The sequence below is a fragment of the Rhincodon typus genome, chromosome 22 (genome assembly GCF_021869965.1).
Source record: "Rhincodon typus isolate 14 chromosome 22, sRhiTyp1.1, whole genome shotgun sequence".
Classification (NCBI taxonomy): Eukaryota; Metazoa; Chordata; class Chondrichthyes; order Orectolobiformes; family Rhincodontidae; genus Rhincodon; species Rhincodon typus.
Window position 1 is genome coordinate 33,513,487 of NC_063353.1, and position 21,423 is coordinate 33,534,909.

Below are 21,423 nucleotides of genomic sequence, written 5' to 3' on the forward strand. Positions count from 1 at the left end.
GCTGCTTGGCCTGCTGTGTTCATCCAGCTCTACACCTTGTCATACAGCATCAACAGGTCTGCTTCCCATTTCCCACATTTACATCTTTGTTGTCTCTCTTGACATGTTTTCATACAATTGGCTAGAGACACCAGAGAAGACAAAATGGATCTTTTCAGAAAGGGGCTATTTGATAGGGGTGTTCAAAATCAGAAGGCATCAAAACTGTTCCCATTGGCAAAGGGATCAGAGGACACAGATTTAAGACAATTGTCACAATCCAGAGAAGAAATAAGTGAACATTTCTCCCCCCACACGATGAGTCATGATCTGTCATGCACCATTTGAAAGAGTGGTGAAAACAGATTCTGTAGCAAGTTTTACAAGGGAATTCGATAAATACTTGAAAAAGGAAAATGTGCAGGGCAATTAGGAATGAGAAAGTAGAGGAACTGATTAGATGGCTTTCTCACAGGGAACATGATAGGTTGGTTAATCTGAGTTGTATCAATCTGTAATCTAGCAGTGACTGGAGGAAGTCCAGAATTAGATCATTTTAAATAATGAGCCTTTCCCAGAACCTGTAAAATAGAATCTCTATTCTGGGTGACCAGCTGAGTTCACCATTAATGAAATAAAGTACAACTGATTCCACAGCAATCCTAGAGGATCTCCCATCACATTGCTAACCTGTAGTCTGGGGTATGTGGCATGGTTCTGGTGCTCAGCTGCTCCCCTAACAGCACTGGGTTAAGGTGTTGCATATTCTGTTTCTGTTGCAGTGTTTCCTGGTTCAAGGACAACCAAAAGGATAGTCAGGACACGTATAAGTTTCAGGCTCCAGATTAATTGTTGGGTAATCAGCTGTAGGAAATTCTGCTTTAATATCTCCCAACCATAGGTACCATCTTTCTTCAAGTCCCCCCAGCCAACAGCTTCTCCAATTTTGTTCAACCTTCATCATTACCTGTATTGCCAAGTGAACTGTCTCCAGACTGTGTCGCTTGCTCCAGTACTACAGTGTCCAAAATATTGCTGCCAGGGTCCGCATGCTAAATAGAGAAGCAAAAGTCATATTTGCTGTGAGTGCTTTATTGAAGATACAGCAGTGAATTAAAACTAAATTCCAAGATTTTATAAAAATTCCCCGAGTCCTCAATCCTTAGCTTCACTTGTGCTATTCACAGTTTAGTTCAAATCTTCTGGAGAGTGTAACCACTGTCGGATTGCCACTCTGCTCTTAGTTTTTCCATCCAAGGACATGTTCTGCAATTCTTATTGGGACGTCCAATTCAGGCTCCTTCAGAAATGCTAAGTGGACCTGAAATCCACCTAATCCATTATAATGCAAGATAGTTGTGGTAAGTCAAACCACGCCCCTGTTTTTATGGCAGTAAAAGCTGCATTCTGTTAAATGTCCTAAGACTGTTCATCTAGAATTATTCATTATGGCTATGGCTGGCATTTCTTTTTGCAGTGTGAACACCCACCCCAGCAACAGAGATCACTCTGATCTCACACCTCCCAACAGCAAATACTCCTCCCCCAAAAGTGATCATTTCCTACACCCACCCAACACCCAACCCCCCACCCCCACCCAATAGTTTCCTCCACCTTTCTCTCTCTCACACAGTGAAACACCCCCAGCCTTGCAGGGCTGACCCTTCGTACGTTAGCTGATCAGCAGCCAGCGATTCCAAAGGGGAGTCAGAACAGCAAACAGAGAAGGGGTTGAGCACTCTCCAAGGTTCAGCAGGGATGGGGTAAAGGGCGTGAAGGTGAACACTGACCATGTTTTCAGGAGGTATGGATGAGGCTTGAATAGGGTCCAAGGAGTGGAAGTAATGGGGAACATTGGCGTGAGAGGGCTGAGGGTTGCTCCAGCTGCTGGAGTGCTGTGACAAACTAGCTGATGTACTTAAGAGCAACAATGTGCTGTAGGCTTTACACCAGCTATTAAAAACTCTACATGTATCTATGCAAAGAGCAGGGCAAAGTAAACGTAAACAGCCCACATCTGCATGGTTCTACCCAATCATCAAACATTCAGGGCCAGGCAGAACTGGCAACTGGTAGTTTAAATTTCCTATGCACGCTTATGTTGGGACATCATGACCCCCAAAGCGCATCAGTAATCCAAGTTACTGATTCTTCCCATATTGAAGAGTCTAAATCTAGTCTTGTAACTGGTACTAAACACCCTAACTGGCACAAACAAACTGAAATAAGTTAGGAATACACAGAATCAAGAGGTTATAACTATCAAAGACAGAAGTCTTGGAAAACAGAAAGCTGAGGTGTCACTCACAAAGACCTTGAAGATTCAGAAGATGTTAATACTATAGATGTAAGGACAATGTTTCCACCTGTTAGGGAGAGCAAAACTAGGAATCATAAACTTAAGAAAGTCATCAATAAATCCAAATATTAATCCAGGAAGTGGTAAAAATGTGGTACTTGCTACTAGGAGGAATAGTTGAGACAACTATCATTATGTTTTTAAGGCAAGCTGAATAAATAAATACAAAAAAAAGGATTATAATGTCATGTTGATAGGGTTAGATGAAAAAAAGTCATGAGTACTCATTAGTACATATCCATTTGCAGTTCCCTGATAAGATCATCTCACACCACCAATCAGGAATTGAATCTAGAATCTCCTCCTCTCTATAGCTCAGAACTACAATGAGTAGTTTGATCACAAATAGAGCCTTTGGTCAAGTTTAGGTAGTGTTGTCAGTGTCTGTGATGTGAACGCCTATCACTGCTTCACTACATGTACAGGTTATAAAATTACTCTAGCTCATGAAGCAATAAAACAACCTCCAAAAACCCTGTGTTAATGAGCTGAGACAGATTCAACCAGCTTTAATATTGGGCCAAGCTGTATATTTTAAGCCATCTCTGACTGAAAGCCTATTAACTGCTATACAGATTTGAAGTGACTCACCTGCTATACAGTTTCTTTATCCTAAACGACTATTGGAAACAAGAGTTTCAATGTTATACTATTCCTTTTTATTCAATGATCAATTACCTAATAGTAACTTCTCCAAAATATATTTCATTGTATGAAGTCTTGGGATATTCTGAGAAGGCGATGCGGCTCAAGTGAGTTGCATTTGTTTCGTTGCTAAAACAGACAAATCAGTGTCCAAGCACTGGTGTTGAGGTCTGGGAAAACAACTCCACCACTCACTTCTATGTGGCTCAGATCTAGCCCACACCAACAGGGTGAAGGAAAGATTAAACTTGAAGTAAAAAAAAAAGACAAAAAGATACAAAAAGGCTGGCCAGTCCATCAAAGTTCATCTGTTACATACTGCAAATTTCCCACTGAGGTCTATCCATCTGGTACATTTATTGTCTTACAAAATCGCATTTGTCTAGTCCCCCAACAAGTATCCTTTTTTCTAGTCCTTTAATTCACCTAACTTAGTGTTCCAATACAATGATATTTCTTAAGTAAAAAATAATTCCCATTAAAGACCACACTGTTTTATTTACTTTGTTTTTGGACTGTGGTGTAAAAATGGAGACTATTACTTTAAAGTAAGGAGACTGTGTAAGCAGATGTTTGCCATTTTAAAAATTATGTTTACTGGAGCAATTGTGTGTTGTATACAACGTTGTTTTCCCATGGAACTGTGAAAGAAAAAGGCAGACACCAAAGAGCTAATAGGCTCTGAACTGCATGAAGCTAGCTTGCAAAATTAAAGCATCAAAAAATCCATATACATATGTGTCTCTCTCCTGCATGAAAGTACCAAAAGTAAGTCTCCAGTATCAGAGATAGCAAGAACTGCAGATGCTGGAGTCAGAGACAACACAGTGTGGAGCTGGAGGAACACAGCAGGCCAGGCAGCACCAGAGGGGCAGGAAAGTTGACGTTTCGGGTGGGGACCCTTATTCGGAATTTCTGAAGGGTACCGACCTGAAATGTCAACTTGCTGCTCCTCTGATGCTGTTTGGCCTGCTGTATTCCTCCAGCTCCATACTGTGTTATTTCCAGTAACAGCTAGCTGCCCCCCAATCATCCTTCTCTGCAAATCCCCCATTGAAGGAGGAATAAAATACTTCAAAAGACAGTGAAAGGATGAACTCCCATCCAACGAATGAAAGAGAACGTCGGTGCAAAAACAATCTGGTGTCAACAGCAAAGAATTAAAAAGGAGTCGGAAGGAACAGAAAGTAAGCAATTAACTGAATCCAGTGGTCAAGACTTGTGCTATTGAACTGTGGTTTTGTTTCTTTTTCTTCTTCCACTCTTAATTTGCATCTGTTTGTGAAGTGAGGATTTTAAGAAGGGACAGTGTTTAAATCGTAGAGTTACAAATTAGCAATTCATATTTCCTAATTGCCACTGGTTCAAGACAATTGGTTCATAACAAGAAAATTGCTGTTTGTTTATTAAGTACAGAAACCTGGTGAGTGTTTTCTTTTAATTTGTATTTGCCAGTGAAGTAATTTAGGGCTTTGGGCAGTTTGACTATGTATGTTCACATTTGTCAAACTCTAGGAACAGAGGAGCTTGATTACCAAAGCACTGTCCCAGTGATTTGTGACAATATCAGTTTCAGGCCTCACTCCAGATATTTGAGTTTATAACCTAAACTGATAATTTAGTACTGTATTATGGAGTACACACTGTTCAAGAAAGCATCAAAGTTCAGAAGCTGCCTTCCCTTTCAGGCGGTTACAAAAGATGTCATGCACTATTCAAAGGAAGCAGGGCGATTCTCACAGGTTAGCTTTGTTAGCAGTCACACCTGAACTAACACTGGCTAAACACAAACTATCTAGTCACTTGTACCATTGCTAAATAAAGTAAGCTTTGTTTACAGATTTATTAACATCTGAAAGAACCTTGAGGTACCTGTGCCAACTCCTGAAAGCGTATAAGTTCCCACAACAGTGCCATCAGATTGCCCAGGGCAAGGTCAGGCCCAGATAATGCTCCCAGACAATCCAACAGATAAATAGTTAGTAGCATGTCCATACCTGAATGTTCCCTGGAGCACTCTGAGCCAATGCCTCAGTTCCCCAACTTTGTTCTAGTTCTTTAATCCTAGCTCGCAGATGTTCTGTTGAAACATGAATGAGAAGAACTTCAGTTTTGGCTTCTGCTTTAGATGACATTATTCAGTCCCACATCTCGTCATCACACAGTGACAAAGAACACAACAGTATTTCAGCAAGTCCAGGCTCCGAGTAGATTTATAATCCTGCACAGACAAATGATAAATCTTCTGCTCCCTACAGCCAAACAGAGACCAGACACCACCCTCCCCGTAACAGTTCTACACACTCCAACAGGGATGGCACTGAAGAATTACAGAATCAGAGCTGTTGCAGCATAGAAAGCCATTTCGTCCAACATACCTGTACTAGCTATCTGCAAGAACAAACTGCCTAGCCCTACCATTTCCTGTAACACTGCAAATATTTTCTTTTCAAGTATTTATTCAATTCCCTTTCAAAAGTGACAATTCAATCACCCTTCTGGGTTGTGCATTTCAGACCATGACCACTCACTGCATGAAAATATTTTCCCCTCATGCTGCCTTGGATTTTATTGCCAATCACCTTAGACTTGCAACTTCTGGTTTCCTACCATTTCACCAAAGGGAAGTTTTTTTCTCTATATAGACCCCACGTGGTTTTGACTATCTCTGTCAAATCTCCTAACAACCTCCTTGAAAGAGAAAAATGCCAGCTCTGCAACCTATCCAAGTAACTGATTTTTTCATTCTTGGCACTGTTATAATTTTTTTTTCCCCAAAAGCCTTTGCAGCCTTTCTAAAAGTCTTTGCTGTGAACTGGATACAATATGGCAGATGAGGTTAATCCAATGTTTCAAGCTGTATCAGCTTTACCTTCTTACTTTATACTCTGTTTATGTCTCTGTTTCTACCTCTGAGCCAGAAGGCCTAGGTTAAAGCCCACCTGTTCTGGAAGTGTGTAATAATATCTCTGAACAGGTTTGTTGGAAAATATTTATAAAGCCCATGATCCACATGCCTTTTTTAACCAGTTCCTCAACCTGCCCTATCACCTTCAATGATTTGGGCAAACATACTCTCCAGGGTTCTCTGTTCCTGCACCACCTTTTAGAAACTGCATTTTTAAAAAAAAAAAAATTCCTCTCCTCATTCCTTCCTACTAAAACGTTGTACTTCTGTAGCTTAAATGCCACCTGTCAAATGTCCGGTGATTTCGCTGGCTTGTTTTTTCGGAGCCTACACTTCTCTGTTCACAATAGTTGCAAGTTTTGGTATATATTCAAAATTTGAAAATGCACCCTCAAGTCATTAAAGAATCAAAAGAAGCAGAGGTCCTAGTTATGACCCTGGAGTATGCTGCTGCGTATCTTCCCCCAGTACCAAAAACAACCATTCACATCTACTCTATTTTCCCGTCACTCAGTCAAGTTTATATTCATGCTGTTGCTGTTGCTGTCTCTCCTAATCTGTGGGCTTCAACCACTTTAGCAAGCCTACTAGGTGGCACTTTCTGATATCCATGTACACACATTAACTGGATTATTCTCAGCAACCCTTTCTGATACTTGATCAAAAGACTCAATCAAGTCCATAGCTACCTGAAAGTGGCAACACTAGAGGATAAGGTGGTAAAGAAGGCATGCAGCAAGTTTGCCTTCATCGGTCGGGGCACTGAATATAAATGTTGGCAAGTCATATTTGGTCAAGCCACATTTGTATTACTCCACACTATTTTGGTTACCGTACTATAGGAATGATGCGGAGGATTTGGAGAGGGTGCCGACGAGATTCACCAGGATGTTGTCTGGATTGGAGGGTGTTGGCTATAAGGGGAGGTTAGACAAACTTGGATTGTTTTCATGAGAGCATCAGAGGTTGAGGGGCATTTTGATAGAAGTATATAAGGTTATGAGAATGAATATGGGTAGATAGTTATGAATAGGGTAGATAGTTAGAGTCTTTTTGGTGGACCTAGAGACCAAGATCCCTCTGTATATCAATGCTCCTAAGGGTCTGGCCATTTGCAGTACACTTTCCTCTTGCATTTGACCTCCCAAAATGCATCACCTCACACTTGTCCAGATTAAACTTCATCTGCCATTTCTCCACTTGACTTTCTAGCTAATCTACATTTTGCTGCATCCTTTGATATCTTTCCTCACTATCCACAACTCCACCAACTTTTGTGTCATCTTCAAATATTCTAATTAGACCACTGACATCTACACCCAAATCATTTATATGTATTACAAAAAACAGAGGTCCCAGCACTGATCCTTGCAGAACACCACTGGTCCTGGACCTCCAGTCAGAAAAAAACACACCTCCACAACTACCATCCGTCTTCCATGGCTTAGCCAATTTTGTTTCTAACTTGACAACTCACGCTGGTTTCCATGCGATTTGATCTTCTGGACCAGCCTACTATGAGGGACCTTGTCAAATGCTTAAGTAAAAATAACATACAGCGCCTTAGCCTCATCAATCAACTTCATCAATTCCTCAAAAAACTCAAGTTTATGAGACAGGACCTTCTCTGCATAAGCCATGCTGACTAACCCTAATAAGGTCATTCTTCTCCAAATGCAAGTAAATCCTGTCCCTAAGGATCTTCTCCAATAATTCCCCTGCCACTGATGTAAGGTTCACCGCCCTATGATTTCCTGAATTATCCCTGTTGCCCTTCTTGAACAAAGGAACACTATTGGTTATTCTCTAATTTTCTGGGACCTTGCTTGTGGCTAATGAGGATACAAAGATCTCTGCTAAAGTTCCAGCAATCTCTTCCCTTGCCTCCTTCAGTATCCTGGGATAGATCCCATCCGGCCCTGGGAACTTGTGTACTTGAAGTGCTGCATCCAACAAGACTACTGGCCAAGAACCAGAAAATTATATTAGACTGGTTGCCTATGTAAGACATAGCAGACATGATAGGCTGAATGGCCTCCTTCAATACAGGGTTACAAGGAAGGGGGGGGGCAGTCTGGGTGGGATGCTCTGTGGAAGGTTGGTGCAGAGTTGATGGGCTGAATGGCCTCTATCTGCACTGTAGGGATTCTATGATTCTAATGATAAATTATTTGAACACAATCTGCCTTTAGCAAGGTTTTGCTGGCTTTATTTTAATTTAACCTCATTTGTCTCAAGTGACTGACTATTTTTAAGTGGAATTACCATTTTCAAAATTATCCTATCACCCTTGTACCCAAGGGCTACTGAAAGATTATAGCCAGTTTGAGCGATAGGAGCAGCAAATCACTACCAACTGGTGTCATTCCAACATAACTCCCCTGACAAACATCAGCAAAATACAGATTATAATGGTCATCCATCTGTTTTAAGAATGAAATGATATAGAGTCCCTTTTCATAACAAAACCATTTACCGTTTTCAGTCTTGACTTCTTCATAATCCATTGTCTTCCACATCAGACTTCCCTTCTCCTCTTCCAGTTCTGCCAATCTGTTCTGCGATGCCACTTCCTGTTCCTCAACAGCAGTCTGAGTGTGGTTGGGGCGTTTAAGAAGAGTAATAAACACAAATTACTGAATGTGACAGCCCATCTCTAAGATAATAAGAATTTCTAGAATACGATTTAAGTTTGGGGAAATAAATTTTTGCTCAGATTCAATTCACAAATACTAGTTCTGTTTCATGTCAAATGGGACATGTTAGGAGTAACGTCAAAAACTTGCATCATAGCACAATCTACTAGTCAGAGCCTGAAGTTGCACCGTTACAAGCAAATGGTTACATACAGGGTTTCTATTCTGAAAGCCTCAGTGGCAGCTGAATTCCTAAATATTGACACAAGTCTGATCAGAAATAGCAATAACAGGAAACTCACAATTATGTTAAATTTTGACTAATATAACCGCTTTCTTGAAGCGGACCATACCACAAGTCAAGCTCAAGTGCAGTCTTCGAGAGACGAGGGTTAGAGGACAGAGAATAGTTAGTCAAGGGGATTCAAAGGTAGTGCAATCCATACTCCGTTCCGTTATTATTAATGACTAAGTAGCAACACTAAAATAAAACAGGGGTGGTTGGAGTTTCAGAGTTTCACTTGGAGCAATGAAACCGAGTTGCTGCAGCACTACCTCCCAGGGAAGAGCACACCAGTTTTACAGGAGCCACAGAGTTCAATGGGGCCTTGATCAGCTGGGCCGGTGGGCCGAGGAGTGGCAGATTGAGTTTAACTTAGATCAACGTGAGCTGCTGCATTTTGGAAAGGCAAATCAGGGCAGAACTTATACACTTAATGGCAAGGTCCTGGGGAATGCTGCTGAACAAAGAGATCTTGGAGTGCAGGTTCACAGTTCCTTGAAAGTAGAGTCACAGGTAGATAGGATAGTGAAGAAGGCATTTGGTATGTTTGCCTTTATTGGTCAGTGCATTGAGTATAGGCATTGGGAGGTCCTGTTGCAGCTGTGCAGGACATTGGTTAGGCCACTTTTGGAATAATGCATTTAATCATGGTCTCCCTGTTATAGGAAGGATGTTGTGAAACTTGAGGGGGGTTCAGAGAAGATTTACAAGGATGTTGCCAGGGTTGGCGGGTTTGAGCTGTAAGGAAAGGGTAAATAGGCTGGCGCTGTTTTCCCTAGAGCGGAGGCTGAGGGTTGACCTCACAGAAGTTTATAAAATCATGAGGGGCATGGATAGGGTGAATAGCCAAGGTCTTTTCCCCAGGATTGCTGAGTCCAAAACTAGGGGGCATATGTTTATGGTGCGAGAAGAAAGATTTAAAAGGGACCTAAGGGACAACTTTTTCGCACAGAGGGTGGTGTGTGTACAGAATGAGCTGCCAGAGGAATTGGTGGTGGCTGATACCCTTTAAATGTTGCAATTGTATCTGGATGTGTATATGAATAGGAAGGGTTTAGAGGGATATGCGCCAAATGCTGGCAAATGGGACTAAATTTATTTAGGATGGACAAGTTGGAGTGAAGGGTCTGTTTCCATGCTGTACACCTCTATGACTCCATGACTCTAAGTGTGGATGTTTGCTTTTATAATGGAAAAATGGCAAGAGATCTGGGCAGCTATAAGATTTATTGTGTCAAATGTAAGGACAGCAGCAACTAGTTTTGTAGCAACTTTAACTTTTGTAATCACACACAGAGTCAGACTGACTGATGTTTTCCTTAATAGTGAAACTGGAAAGACCCATTATCATTAGAGACTGCCCAGAAAAAGCCTACATGTTGTAAGGGCACTAAGGTTTTGGAGTAGATTTGTAGCTCAGGTTGTCGATGTTGAGGTTGGTTGGCTCGCCGAGCTGGTTTATTGTTCTGCAGACGTTTCGTTACCATGCTGCGTAACATCATCAGTGCAGCCTCCGATGAAGCGTCGGTGTGTTTTCCCACCTGGTTTTTAAACTCTGGAGTCCGTTGAGATGGATTGCCTCATTTCCGGTTTTCCTTCGTAGTGGAGTGTATATGGGGTCGAGTTCTATGTGTTTATTGATGGCTTTCTTCGTGGAATGCCAGGCTTCAAGGAATTCCCGTGCCTGTCTCTGCTTAGCTTGTCCCAGGATTTTGGTGTTGTCCCAGTCGAATTGGTGGTTCTCCTCATCCATGTGGATTGAGATGAGTATTGGTCATGTCTTTTTGTAGCCAGTTGGTGTTCATGTACCCTTGTTGTTAGTTTCCTTCCTGTTTGTCCGACGTAGTGTTTCTCACAGTCTCTGCAGGGGATCTTATAGATGACATTGGTCCTGTCCATGGTGGGGAGTGGGTCTTTAGTTCGGGTGAGCAGTTGTCGTAGCGTTGATGTGGGCTTGTGTGCCACTCTGATGCCCAGCGGTCCTAGGAGTCTTGTGGTTAGTTCCGATGTGTTCCTGATGAAGGGTAGTGTGATGAGTGTGTCGGGGCGTGTATTATCTTCCTGGTGTTGTTCGTGTAGGCATCTTCTGACCCAGAGTTTAAAAACCAGGCAGGAAAACACACCGACACTTCATCGGAGGCTGCACTGATGATGTTACCCAGTATGATAACGAAACGTCTGTGTAAGGGCACTGTTTGATTTTTTTCTCAGATTGTTTCAATGCAAGTTGGAAAAACCTATCTGACTCACTGATGTCCTTTAGGGAAAGAAAGTGCCATCTTTAATTGTCTGGCCTATACATGACTCAAAATCCACAGAAATGTAGTTGACACTTAACTGTCCTCTGGGCAACTGATGATAGATAATAAATGTTCACTTAGCCAGTGATATCCATTCCCATGAAGGAATATTTTTTAAAAAATTACTAATCTGGGATGTCTACCTTAAAAAGATTCTTCACCAGACTTGGAAAATGAATAGATAAAGAAGGATTAAGTGGAAAAGTGAAAGGAGAACTGTTAGTTAGATTTTGCAAAGCATTGCACCTGTACTGGAGAAAAGATAGAACAGGAAAGTTTCAAGAATCAATGACGCGCAGGCAAAAGGATCCTAATTCGGTAAATGACTTGTCACCACTTCAAATGGTGCAATGGACACAAACCTATAAAGAAGATGTTAACAGTTTGGATTTAAAAACTTCACACAAGGGTAGGAATACATGGAAGAACGAAGTGGGAGAGTTGTGGTACATACAAGACGTAATTCTGGTGAAAGGTGATTCCACAGGATATAAGAGATGATAAAACATGACTTTTGTTCAACTTTGGCTTTGATCAGGTAGAGTATAATATACTGTCTCCATTTACACAATACAAGACTGAAAGGTTTTTATTGTCCTGTTGAAGAAATTGGAAATGATTAAACTTTTAATTGTAATGGGACTAACGTAGACAAAGGACTTGAAGCTGACAACTATAGCATAGGATCATCAACAAAACAGCTTCTGGTAAAAGAATGCACAGGCCTGTACAATGAAGGAAGGTGAGAAAGGGCACAGAAATGGAGTAATTGGGATTGCAGATCGGAAATAAGGTGAGGTACTGAAGCAATTTACAGCAACTAGATTACACGCAGGAGATGATGTTCAGGCCTAACCATAGAGCTCAGAACAAGGGAGGCTCAGAAAAACTAACTTAAAGGCCAGAAACATTGAAACTTACACCATACTGGAGGAAATTCATCAATTATCCCATTATCTTCCTCTTCCTCTATAGTCCCGTAACATCCACTGTTCAAACAGTACCAGAGCTTTAAACCCAGGGAGACACTTTACTCTTATGTACTCCTTACTCTTTACTCTTACATTCTCATTTGTATATTTGGAAATAAACCCCAAACAAAAAGCTACACTTGACTGGCCAGGAATGACACTTGACTGATTTGGAAATATTGCAGAAATTTTGTCTTCCCCCAATATAATACACCCTTTAACACAGGAAATATCCCAAGTTGAATCATTTAGGAGAATAGTGGCGCAGTTAGAAGAGGTGACAGTGATTATTAGGTTTCAGAAGACTTTCAAGAAATGCATGGAATGAAGTAAGCAGCTGAAGACTTTTAAGAAGTCCCAACGATTGGGTAAAGATATCCAAAACCTCTGCTTTAAACTGTAGAGAGAGGGAATGACCAACACTTTATGTATTTATATAGTACCTCAACATAATAAAACATCCCAAGGCATTTTTCAGAAGCATTATAAAACTTTTGACACTGAGCTACACATGATAATATTAGGGAGAAAGCCAAAGGTTTGATCAGAGATTGTTTTTAAGAAATCTAAAGGAAAAGGGGGATAGAAAACTGAAGAGCTTTAGGGAAGAAATTTGACAGTTAGGGCTTTGGAAGCGAAAGACAAAGATTCCAATGATGGAGCAGTTAAATTCAGGAATACTCAACAGGCCAGAAACATAGGTGTACAGATGCCTCAAGGCTGTGGGACCAGAGGAGATAATCATGATAGAGAGGTACGAGGCCATGAAAGGATTGTAAAACAAAGGGTTGGAATCTTGAAATTGAGGAGTTAAAATCAAGATATTGTTTAGGAAGCCAAAAAAAAACTTAAAGGAAGTACAAGAGTGAGGACAGACACCAGGAGCAGCTGCACTGTTGGCTGTGATGATTTCTAAACATGAATAATGATGCAGAATTTGGTGCAGTTGGTAATGAGTGCCAATGGAAGCATTCAGGTACAGGGTGATGGGCAGTAAGAACAAAGAGTTTGGTAGGAGCAAGGAAATGCCAGGGAGGCCAAACAAAAAGATTTGGAGCAGTTTAAAACAAATCACATCATCAAACTGTCAAATTCTGGAAATACTCAGTAATCTGGCTGCAACTAAGGGCAGGGAAACGAATTTAACATTTGAGTTCAATGACTTTTTGTCACAACAGCTTCTGGTCAAATCTAATCTTAAGGGAATTCGGCAGATTAGATAAACTACACAGCAAAAAAGTACTAAAAAAGTGAAGATTTGTATTTATTAAGCACTTTTCAGAATGACCAGATTTCTCAAAAGCACTTTACAGTCACTGTTAGAACGCAGAAACAAAGCAGATAAATTGTGCAAAGCAAACTCCCACAAACAACAATCTGATAACAACCGGATAATCTGTTCATGTGATGTTGACCGAGGGCTAAATACTTCCAGGATGTTAGGGATAATTCACTTTCTTCAAATCAGGGCCATGAAATCTTTCACATCTGCCAAACCAAGCACATGGAACCTCAGCTTAAAGTCTGAACTAAAAGACGGCACACACAGAGCAGCACTCCCTCAGTACAGCACTCCAGCGTCAGCCCTGATTTATCTCCTCAAGCCCTGAAGTGAGCCATGTGACTCTGCGTTAAGACTATGATGAATTCAGTAATGCATAAACTCCTGTAATAAAACACCTGATGTAACATTGGTCTTAAGTGCCACTGGACTACAGTACTGTTAGCCACCACTAATTACCTCGCATTTAGAATCAACTGGGAACAAGTATCAATAACCACTGAAATCCAACTGCGAAAGCAGGACTGACATCTAACAGGGATATTAGAAGTGGCACAGAGACAGTTTACAAGCTGCTTAAAGCTTAATCTTAGTCCCGAAATAGCTGCTTAGTTATGGGTTTGAAGCAGCAACAGAGATCTCAATTTTTATCTCCATTACCATATTTAGTGCACAGAACAATAGTGAGTGAGCTGAGACATTCCATTAAGAGGCACAGAAAGAGAGGAAAGCAAGTAGAACATTAATACTCTTGAACTATAGTGAGAGCAACATGGTCATGTTCATTAAAGTTGCAAAAGCACATCAGATTTCTGAAGGGTCCCAACCCAAAACGTCAGCTTTCCTCCTCCTCTGATGTTGCCTGGTCTGTGTTCCTCCAGCTCCACACTGTTATCTCGGACTCCAGCATCGGCAGTTCTTACCATCCCAGAACGTGGTATTGCTACACATTTGTCACAATCTTCTGTCAGAAGTACAGAGTGAACAATCCATCATGTCCTTCTCCAGCAGTCCCCAGCATCACAGATGCCAATTGTCAGCCCATTCAATTCACTCCATGTGATATCAACAAACAGCAGTGAATTGTTGGTGCTGATTCCATGAGACCTGGCACACCAAAACTCAGTGGTGGTCATTGTCTATACCATTCTCGCAAAGACAGAGGAGGGACAGGTAGCTATAGTGTGGATTATACCAGAGACCTCCTTGGTTTTGCTGTGCATTCCATTTGTAATGAGCCATCTGCATGTCATACACAGAGCTTCAACAAGTGCAAGTTCATAACATAGTTCCTTGAAAGTGGAGTCGCTCGTAGACAGGATAATGAAGGCAGCGTTTGGTATGCTTGCCTTTATTGGTCAGACATTGAGTACAGGAGTTGGGAGGTCATGTCACGGCTGTACAGGACACTGGTTAGGCCACTGTTGGAATAACTGCATGTAATTCTGGTCTCTCTGCCACAAGAAGTATGTTGTGAAACTTGAAAGGGTTCAGAAAAGATATACAGGGTTGAAGGGTTTGAGATATAGGGAGAGGCTGGGGCTATTTTCCCTGGAACACTGGAGACTGAGGGATGAAATTATAGAAGCTTATAAAATCATGAGGGGCATGGATAGGGTGAATAGGCAAGGACTTCCCCCCCCAGAGTGGGGGAGTCCAAAACTAGAGGGCATAGGTTTAAGGTGAGAGGGGAAATATTTAAAAAGGAGCTAAGGGCAACTTTTTCCACACAGAGAGTGGTGCATGTATGCAATCAGCTGCCAGAGAAAGCGGTACAGCATGGTACAATAACAACATTGAAAAGGCATCTGGATGGGTATATGAATAGGAAGGGTTTAGAGGGATATGGGCCAAATATTGGCAAACGGGACTAAATTTATTTAGGATATCTGGCCAACATGGACGAGTTGGACTGAAGGGTCTGTTTCCGTGCTGTATATCTCGATGACTCTATAAAACCACAAGAAATGACCAAACCTCAGTTATGGCAATCCTGAACTTCCTACTTATCAATGTGTGAGGACAACATGTTTATATTGCAGACTTCACAAATCAGTGAATGTGATTTAATTCAATGTCTTTCTCCTCATTCATTCCACTTCCAGAAAAGGTTCACTAACCTGTAGTAATTGCACTTTCTCTTCAAGCTCCTGGACTCTGTCAGATGTCTCGCTCTGTGATGTTTGTTTAGCTTCTGATTGCTCATTTGCTTCAACATTCTTCGCTCCATCTATGGAAGTAAAGAAATAGTTCTTCCTGAATTTTACACTCCCTGTTTTGTCTTGAAGACGCCATGACCAAAATATTAACATAGAACTTAGGAACTGGAGTAGGCCATTCAGTCCGTTGAGCACACTCTTGTGATTCAATCGAATCATGGAGTGATCTCAATTCTACATTCCTGACTGGCCCAATAACCCTCGACCCCTTATCCATCAAAAATCTCAGCTTAAATCAATTCAATGACCCAGCTTCTACTGTGTTTGAGTCAGAAGTCACACAACACTAAGTTATAGTCCAACAAGTTTATTTGAAATCATAAGCTTTTGGAGTGCTGCTCCTTTGTTACATCTCCTGATGAAGGAGCAGCGCTCCAAAAGTTTGTGATTTCAAATAAACCTGTTGGACTATAACCTGGTGTCGTGTGACTTCTGACTTTGTCCACTCCAGTCCAACACCAGTACCTCACATCACTGCTTTTGAGGAAAGCGAATTCTACAGACTAACACACTTTTCCAAAACGAATTATTCAACACCATCTCAAAAAGCAAAATCACTTATTCTTAAACCTGGCACCTTGGTCCTATTCTTCCCCGTGACAGGAAACAACATTCCCATTTCTACATCAAGTCCCCTCAGGATCTTACATGTTTCAATAAGACCATCTGTCATTTTTCTCTAAACTCTGATGGATACAGACCCAACTTGTTCAAGTTTTCTTCATAAAATAAGCATTTCATTCCAGGAATGACTCAAGTGAACAGTCTCTGAACTGCTTCCCATGCAACTCCAACCTTTATCAAATACAATCACAGTCACAGAGGTCTACAGCACTGAAAAAAGGGCCTTCAACTCATCAAGACTGTGCCAGTCAGAAACAGCCACCTAACTATTCTAAACGCCAGCACTTGACCCATAGCCATAGCGTGGGAATCGCGAATGTACATCTAAATACTTAAACGTTACAAGGGTTTCTGTTTCTACCTTAATTACAGGCAATGAATTCCAGGTTCCCGCCACCCTCTGGGTGAAAAGTCTTTCCTTACATCCCTCTAAGTCTCTTGCTCTTTACCTTAAATTGATGCCCCCCAGTCTTTGATCTTTCCACAAAGGAGAAAAGATCCTTCTCCTCTGTCTATGCCCATCGCAGTCTTATACATTTCAATCACGTCTTTGCTCAGTCTCCTGTGCTTCAAGGAAAACAACCCCAATCTATCCAAACTAAAGCTCTCCAGCCCCGGCAACATCTTGGTAAATCTCCTCTGCATCCTTTCCAGTACAACCAGATTCCTCCTATAATGTGGATACCAGAACTGCATACAATATTGTAACAGAGACCCAAATATACACTGTACCCCATATATGGTTTTACCGAAAGCCTGTACAACTGCAGTAAAACTTCCACGCATTTATACTCAATTCCTGTTGAAATAAATGCCAACATTTCATGTGTCTTCCATATTACTGACTGTAATTACATAACAACTTTTTATGGTTCACATACCAGGATACCCAGATTCTTCTTACCGGTTCTGCAATCTTTCTCTATCTAAATATACCCCGTTTCTAGTGGACAAGTTCATATTTTCTCACATTATTCTCCACCTGCCAAATGTTTGACCACTCATTTGCCCGTCCACATTTATTTATAGATTCTTAATCTTGATATCATCAGTAAATGTAGCTACTGTATCTTTGGTCCCCTCATCCAAATCACTGATACAGTTTGTAAAAACTGAGTTCAAATAGGACAGTAGAAAGAAAATCCCACACAGTAACAGTTAGGCATTTTCTTCTCTTATTTATCATTCAGTTGTTAAAGCATATCCTCGACCATTGAGTACAAAAATATGACATGAGAGGCATGTAAAGTTATACACTTTGGCAGTGATAACAGAAAACCAGGGCATCTTCTAAATAGTGACAGACTGGGAAATGTTGGTATTCAGAAGAGCATTGGTGCCTTCCTACTTGAGTCATAAAAAGATAACACATAGGTTTAGCAAACATTAGGAGAAAAAGTAGCATGCAAGTCTTTATTACAAAGGGTTTGGACTACAGAAGCAAAGTTTTATTATAATCATAGAGGGCTTTGCTGAGACCATATTTAAAGCACTATATACAGCTTTTGTCTCTTCATCTAAGGAATGATATACTTGCTGTAGGGGGAACTGCTGTACAATGAAAGTTGACTGGATTGATTCCTGGATTGACAGGATGACTCTATGGAGGAAAGATGAGTTGACTAAGCTTATACTCCCTAGAATTTAGAAGCAAGACAGGTAATCAAATCGAAACATAAAATTATCAAGGAGTTGGGAGGATGTGCTGCATTGCTAGGGAGCCTAAAACAAGGGGTAACAGTTTAAAAGAAGGGCGATGGCCATTTAGAACTGAAATGAGGAAAAATTTCTTCATTCAAGGGTTACGCATCTTTGTAATTCTGTATGCCAGATCACTGGATGTTTAATTATGGAGTATATTCAATATACAAACCAATAGATATTTGGGTATTGTGAGAATTAAGAGAACTGGAAAAAGTGTGGGAAGGTCTAGTGGATAAGTCATAATCTAATTGAATCTAAAAAGCTAAATAGAATTCTCCTGCTCCTATTGCTTATGTTTTTATGCTCTTATAAAACACAGGTTGTTTGCTTAAATCTCAGCTAGAGCATTGTATCAAATTTTGGGTGCCAAGGCCTTGGGAGCCATGTAGCAGAGATTTACTAGCATGAAACCACGAGGGACTTTAGTAATGCTGAAAAAAAGACATTACAATCTCCATTAAGCATGGAGGAGTAGGAGCAGCTTTACTCTGCATTTAAACTATACTGGTGTAGGATTGTTTGATGGCACAGTGCACTGGGAACTTTACTTTGTATTGAATTCATATTGTGCCTGTCCTGGGAATGTTTGATAGGACAGTCCAGGTGAGAATCACATTTATCTAATCAGCACAGTACCCATCCCGGTAATTATCGATGTTGAAACTAGGTGCCTCTTATGCCAATTTTCCAACTAGCATCTGTGCTTTAACAAATATGAAGTTGACAAAAATGGTAATAAAAGAAGAAGACTGGCATCAACTAACTGGTACCTGCACGAATATTTCCTCTCTTATCCTTCTCTTTTCAGTCATGATGGATTTGTATTCAAGAGCTGAATCAACACCCACAGTTCTCAAAACATTATCAAAACATGTCACGACAAGTAATTAATGGATTAAAACAGATAGTTTGTTTGACTTCAGCATCTTAGATGAACATTTATTCTCAAGCTCTGATTGAGGAAGGTGGTCTGTAGCAGTTTTACACTAGTACCAAAATTACTGAACGAATTAAGCAATAGCATTTGTTTGTTAATGACCAAGGTTTTGCCTTTCAAACGATAAAGGTCCTACATTAGAATATGTGACCAATTTCAGACTAACATCAATGTATATATGTCGATAGATTGTATTTGATTTATTACTGTCATGTGTACCGAGGTACAATGAAAAGTGTTGTCTTATGTGCTTTACAGGCAGCTCATACTATAGAAGTGCATCAGGGTAACAGAAGAGTGCAGGATTCGGTGTTACAGCTGCTGAGAAGGTGCAGAGAGAGATCAACATTAACGTAGTATTTGTACTACTTTTGAACGCTTCAGATTACGTTTAACTGTAAATAGATGCATCACACAATTAGCCTGTTAAACTCAGGTCTTTGATTAACCACTCTAACAACATAACGTGAGACAGTGCTTAATCCCAAAGACAAATGAAAGATGAAATAGGATTAGCATAACCTTCAAAGCAAGTACGACTGTAAATGGGGATCGGAGATTATCGGAAAGATTATGGAAACCTCTGTGAACCACTGATCAAGAAACAAAAACAATGGATACTTAACAATGTAGCTCTGACTTTTCTGGAGAGTTTTACTTCTTTACCTTGCACCTCCTTTATTTCATCAGTCAATTTTTTGCACATTCTCTCCTGGTCTTCTATCACACTTTGCAGCTTTTGGTTTTGTGCGGTCAGATCAGTACAGGATGACTGAGCATCTTGCAGTGCCTGTTGCATCTGTGTAGCAATATAATTCTTCTCCATTAACTCAGTCTCATATTTCTCAGTCACTTTCCTCAGTCGCGTTTCGGCTGATAATTTCTCGGATTCTAGTGCAGTTTGTAACATAGCAATGTTGGCCTCGGCCTCCTGCAGCTTTTCCCCAAGGACCTGAAGGGCAAAAGCATGTTAAATATTGAAACATTGCTTGAAAAACTCCAGGTAGCAATATCATTTTCCCCTGTCTTTTACAAGCACTTACTCACTGGAACCTAGGAGCTGCTCAGTGTAAACCAATGGTCTTTTTACCTCACTTCCCATCATTCTGAGAGTCTCACAATACAACAATAATGGAGTTATTGACTGAACACAGCAAACAATCTTTATCAATTCATCTATAATAAATTCAGCCATGAGGAAAACCTTTGTGGTGGATAGCTTTGGGAACCATAAGTATAAAGGCAACAGTTTCTCCCAAGTCTGCTGAATTTACCACACATTATGTTTCTAATTACTCATACCTTGTATCCCAAAATGCCTTTTTTTTTAATTTATCTCCTTTGCATTTAAATGAGCCAACACTAACAACTTCCACCATGGTCCGGGGGAGCCTGCTTTATGGATTTATGAAAATATTGCTTCCATGCATTGGCTGTGTATTTTCTCTCTCCAAACGTAGACTGTGCACTTGAACTTGTTATTCCAGGACAAAATTAAACCGTTTATCATCGTCCAGTTGACATGGACCCGATTTTAGCACATGATTCCACGGGAGAAATTCGCCCTCTCATATTTCAATCCAGTGGCTACTCCACGTGAGCAAGGTTGAATAACGAATGCCAAAGGATGGGAAGGCAGGGAGGAAAGAAAACAGATAGGCAAACCTCTTCTCATCCAGTGCCCTCAAGCACCCACTTTCCAACACGTTACTGGGTCACATACAACCGTCAGGATGCTGGAAAATTAAGGCCAATTGTAGAATTCCCTTTGTTAGTGGGGCTAATTTGAGAAAAACTCAATGTAAAAAGCTCTCCTGAAAGTTCCCTTTACCTCAACAGGTTTTGTGAGACTCAGTGAGCTTCATCAACATTAGAATGTTCAACTCCATGGAACCTACTGCATGTCCCAAAGCACTAACTGAGCAGGTTTCATTATCTCTAACTGTGCAGCTACTTTTCCCATCCTTTGCTGCTTTATGAAGGCCATTATCTCTACTGTTGTTCCCTGGTTTGTTTTACCTCCAAACAAGACACTTTCCATGCTCTGCCTCTTGCCTCCACCTTCCATTATTCAATCAATTTTCTACTAAATTCATTTTTTCTCCTCAAAGGACATGAAAACTACGGAACTCCTCCCTCCTCAGTCTTCTCTTCCTACTACAGTTTACAAGCTTTCAAAAGATAAGTTTTGTGACACCTGCATGGCATGAAAATAAAAAAAAAAAAAAATCAGGATCAGTAACAGTAGCTAGGCATCTACTAGATTGTTGCAAAGTCCAGTATTTTTGCAACTGACCTTTAGGAAGGAAAAGTTAATTGGTCTGATCTATATGTCACTCTGTCACTCAGTCTCCACTAACGTGGCGAATTGTGAACTGCCCTCTGTACTGCGTTGCAAGCCTCTTAGTTATCAAAGCACCAAAAATTCGACAATAAATGCTAGTTTTGCCAGAATAACAAAATTTTTTTTTTAAAAGATCACCATCCCTAGTTTACGATAGACCTTTTTATTTGAAATTCTTCACAATTTATTTTCTTCTTTGCTGCTATATGTATGTGGATCTGTCCTGCACAAT

At 40.6% G+C, this 21,423-nt stretch overlaps 1 protein-coding gene across 1 annotated transcript in view; it reads right to left on the reverse strand.

Annotated features, from left to right (window-relative positions):
- The window catches only part of LOC109912097 (golgin subfamily B member 1-like), a 62,801-nt gene that overhangs the window by 25,959 nt on the left and 15,419 nt on the right, over positions 1–21,423 (reverse strand). The window contains exons 8-12 of the mRNA XM_048610114.1: positions 19,514–19,799; positions 15,484–15,593; positions 8,368–8,482; positions 4,981–5,063; positions 947–1,031 (exon numbers count right to left, since the gene is read on the reverse strand). Of these exons, the coding sequence (XP_048466071.1) occupies positions 947–1,031; positions 4,981–5,063; positions 8,368–8,482; positions 15,484–15,593; positions 19,514–19,799 (679 nt within the window). The remainder of the gene's footprint in view (positions 1–946; positions 1,032–4,980; positions 5,064–8,367; positions 8,483–15,483; positions 15,594–19,513; positions 19,800–21,423) is intronic.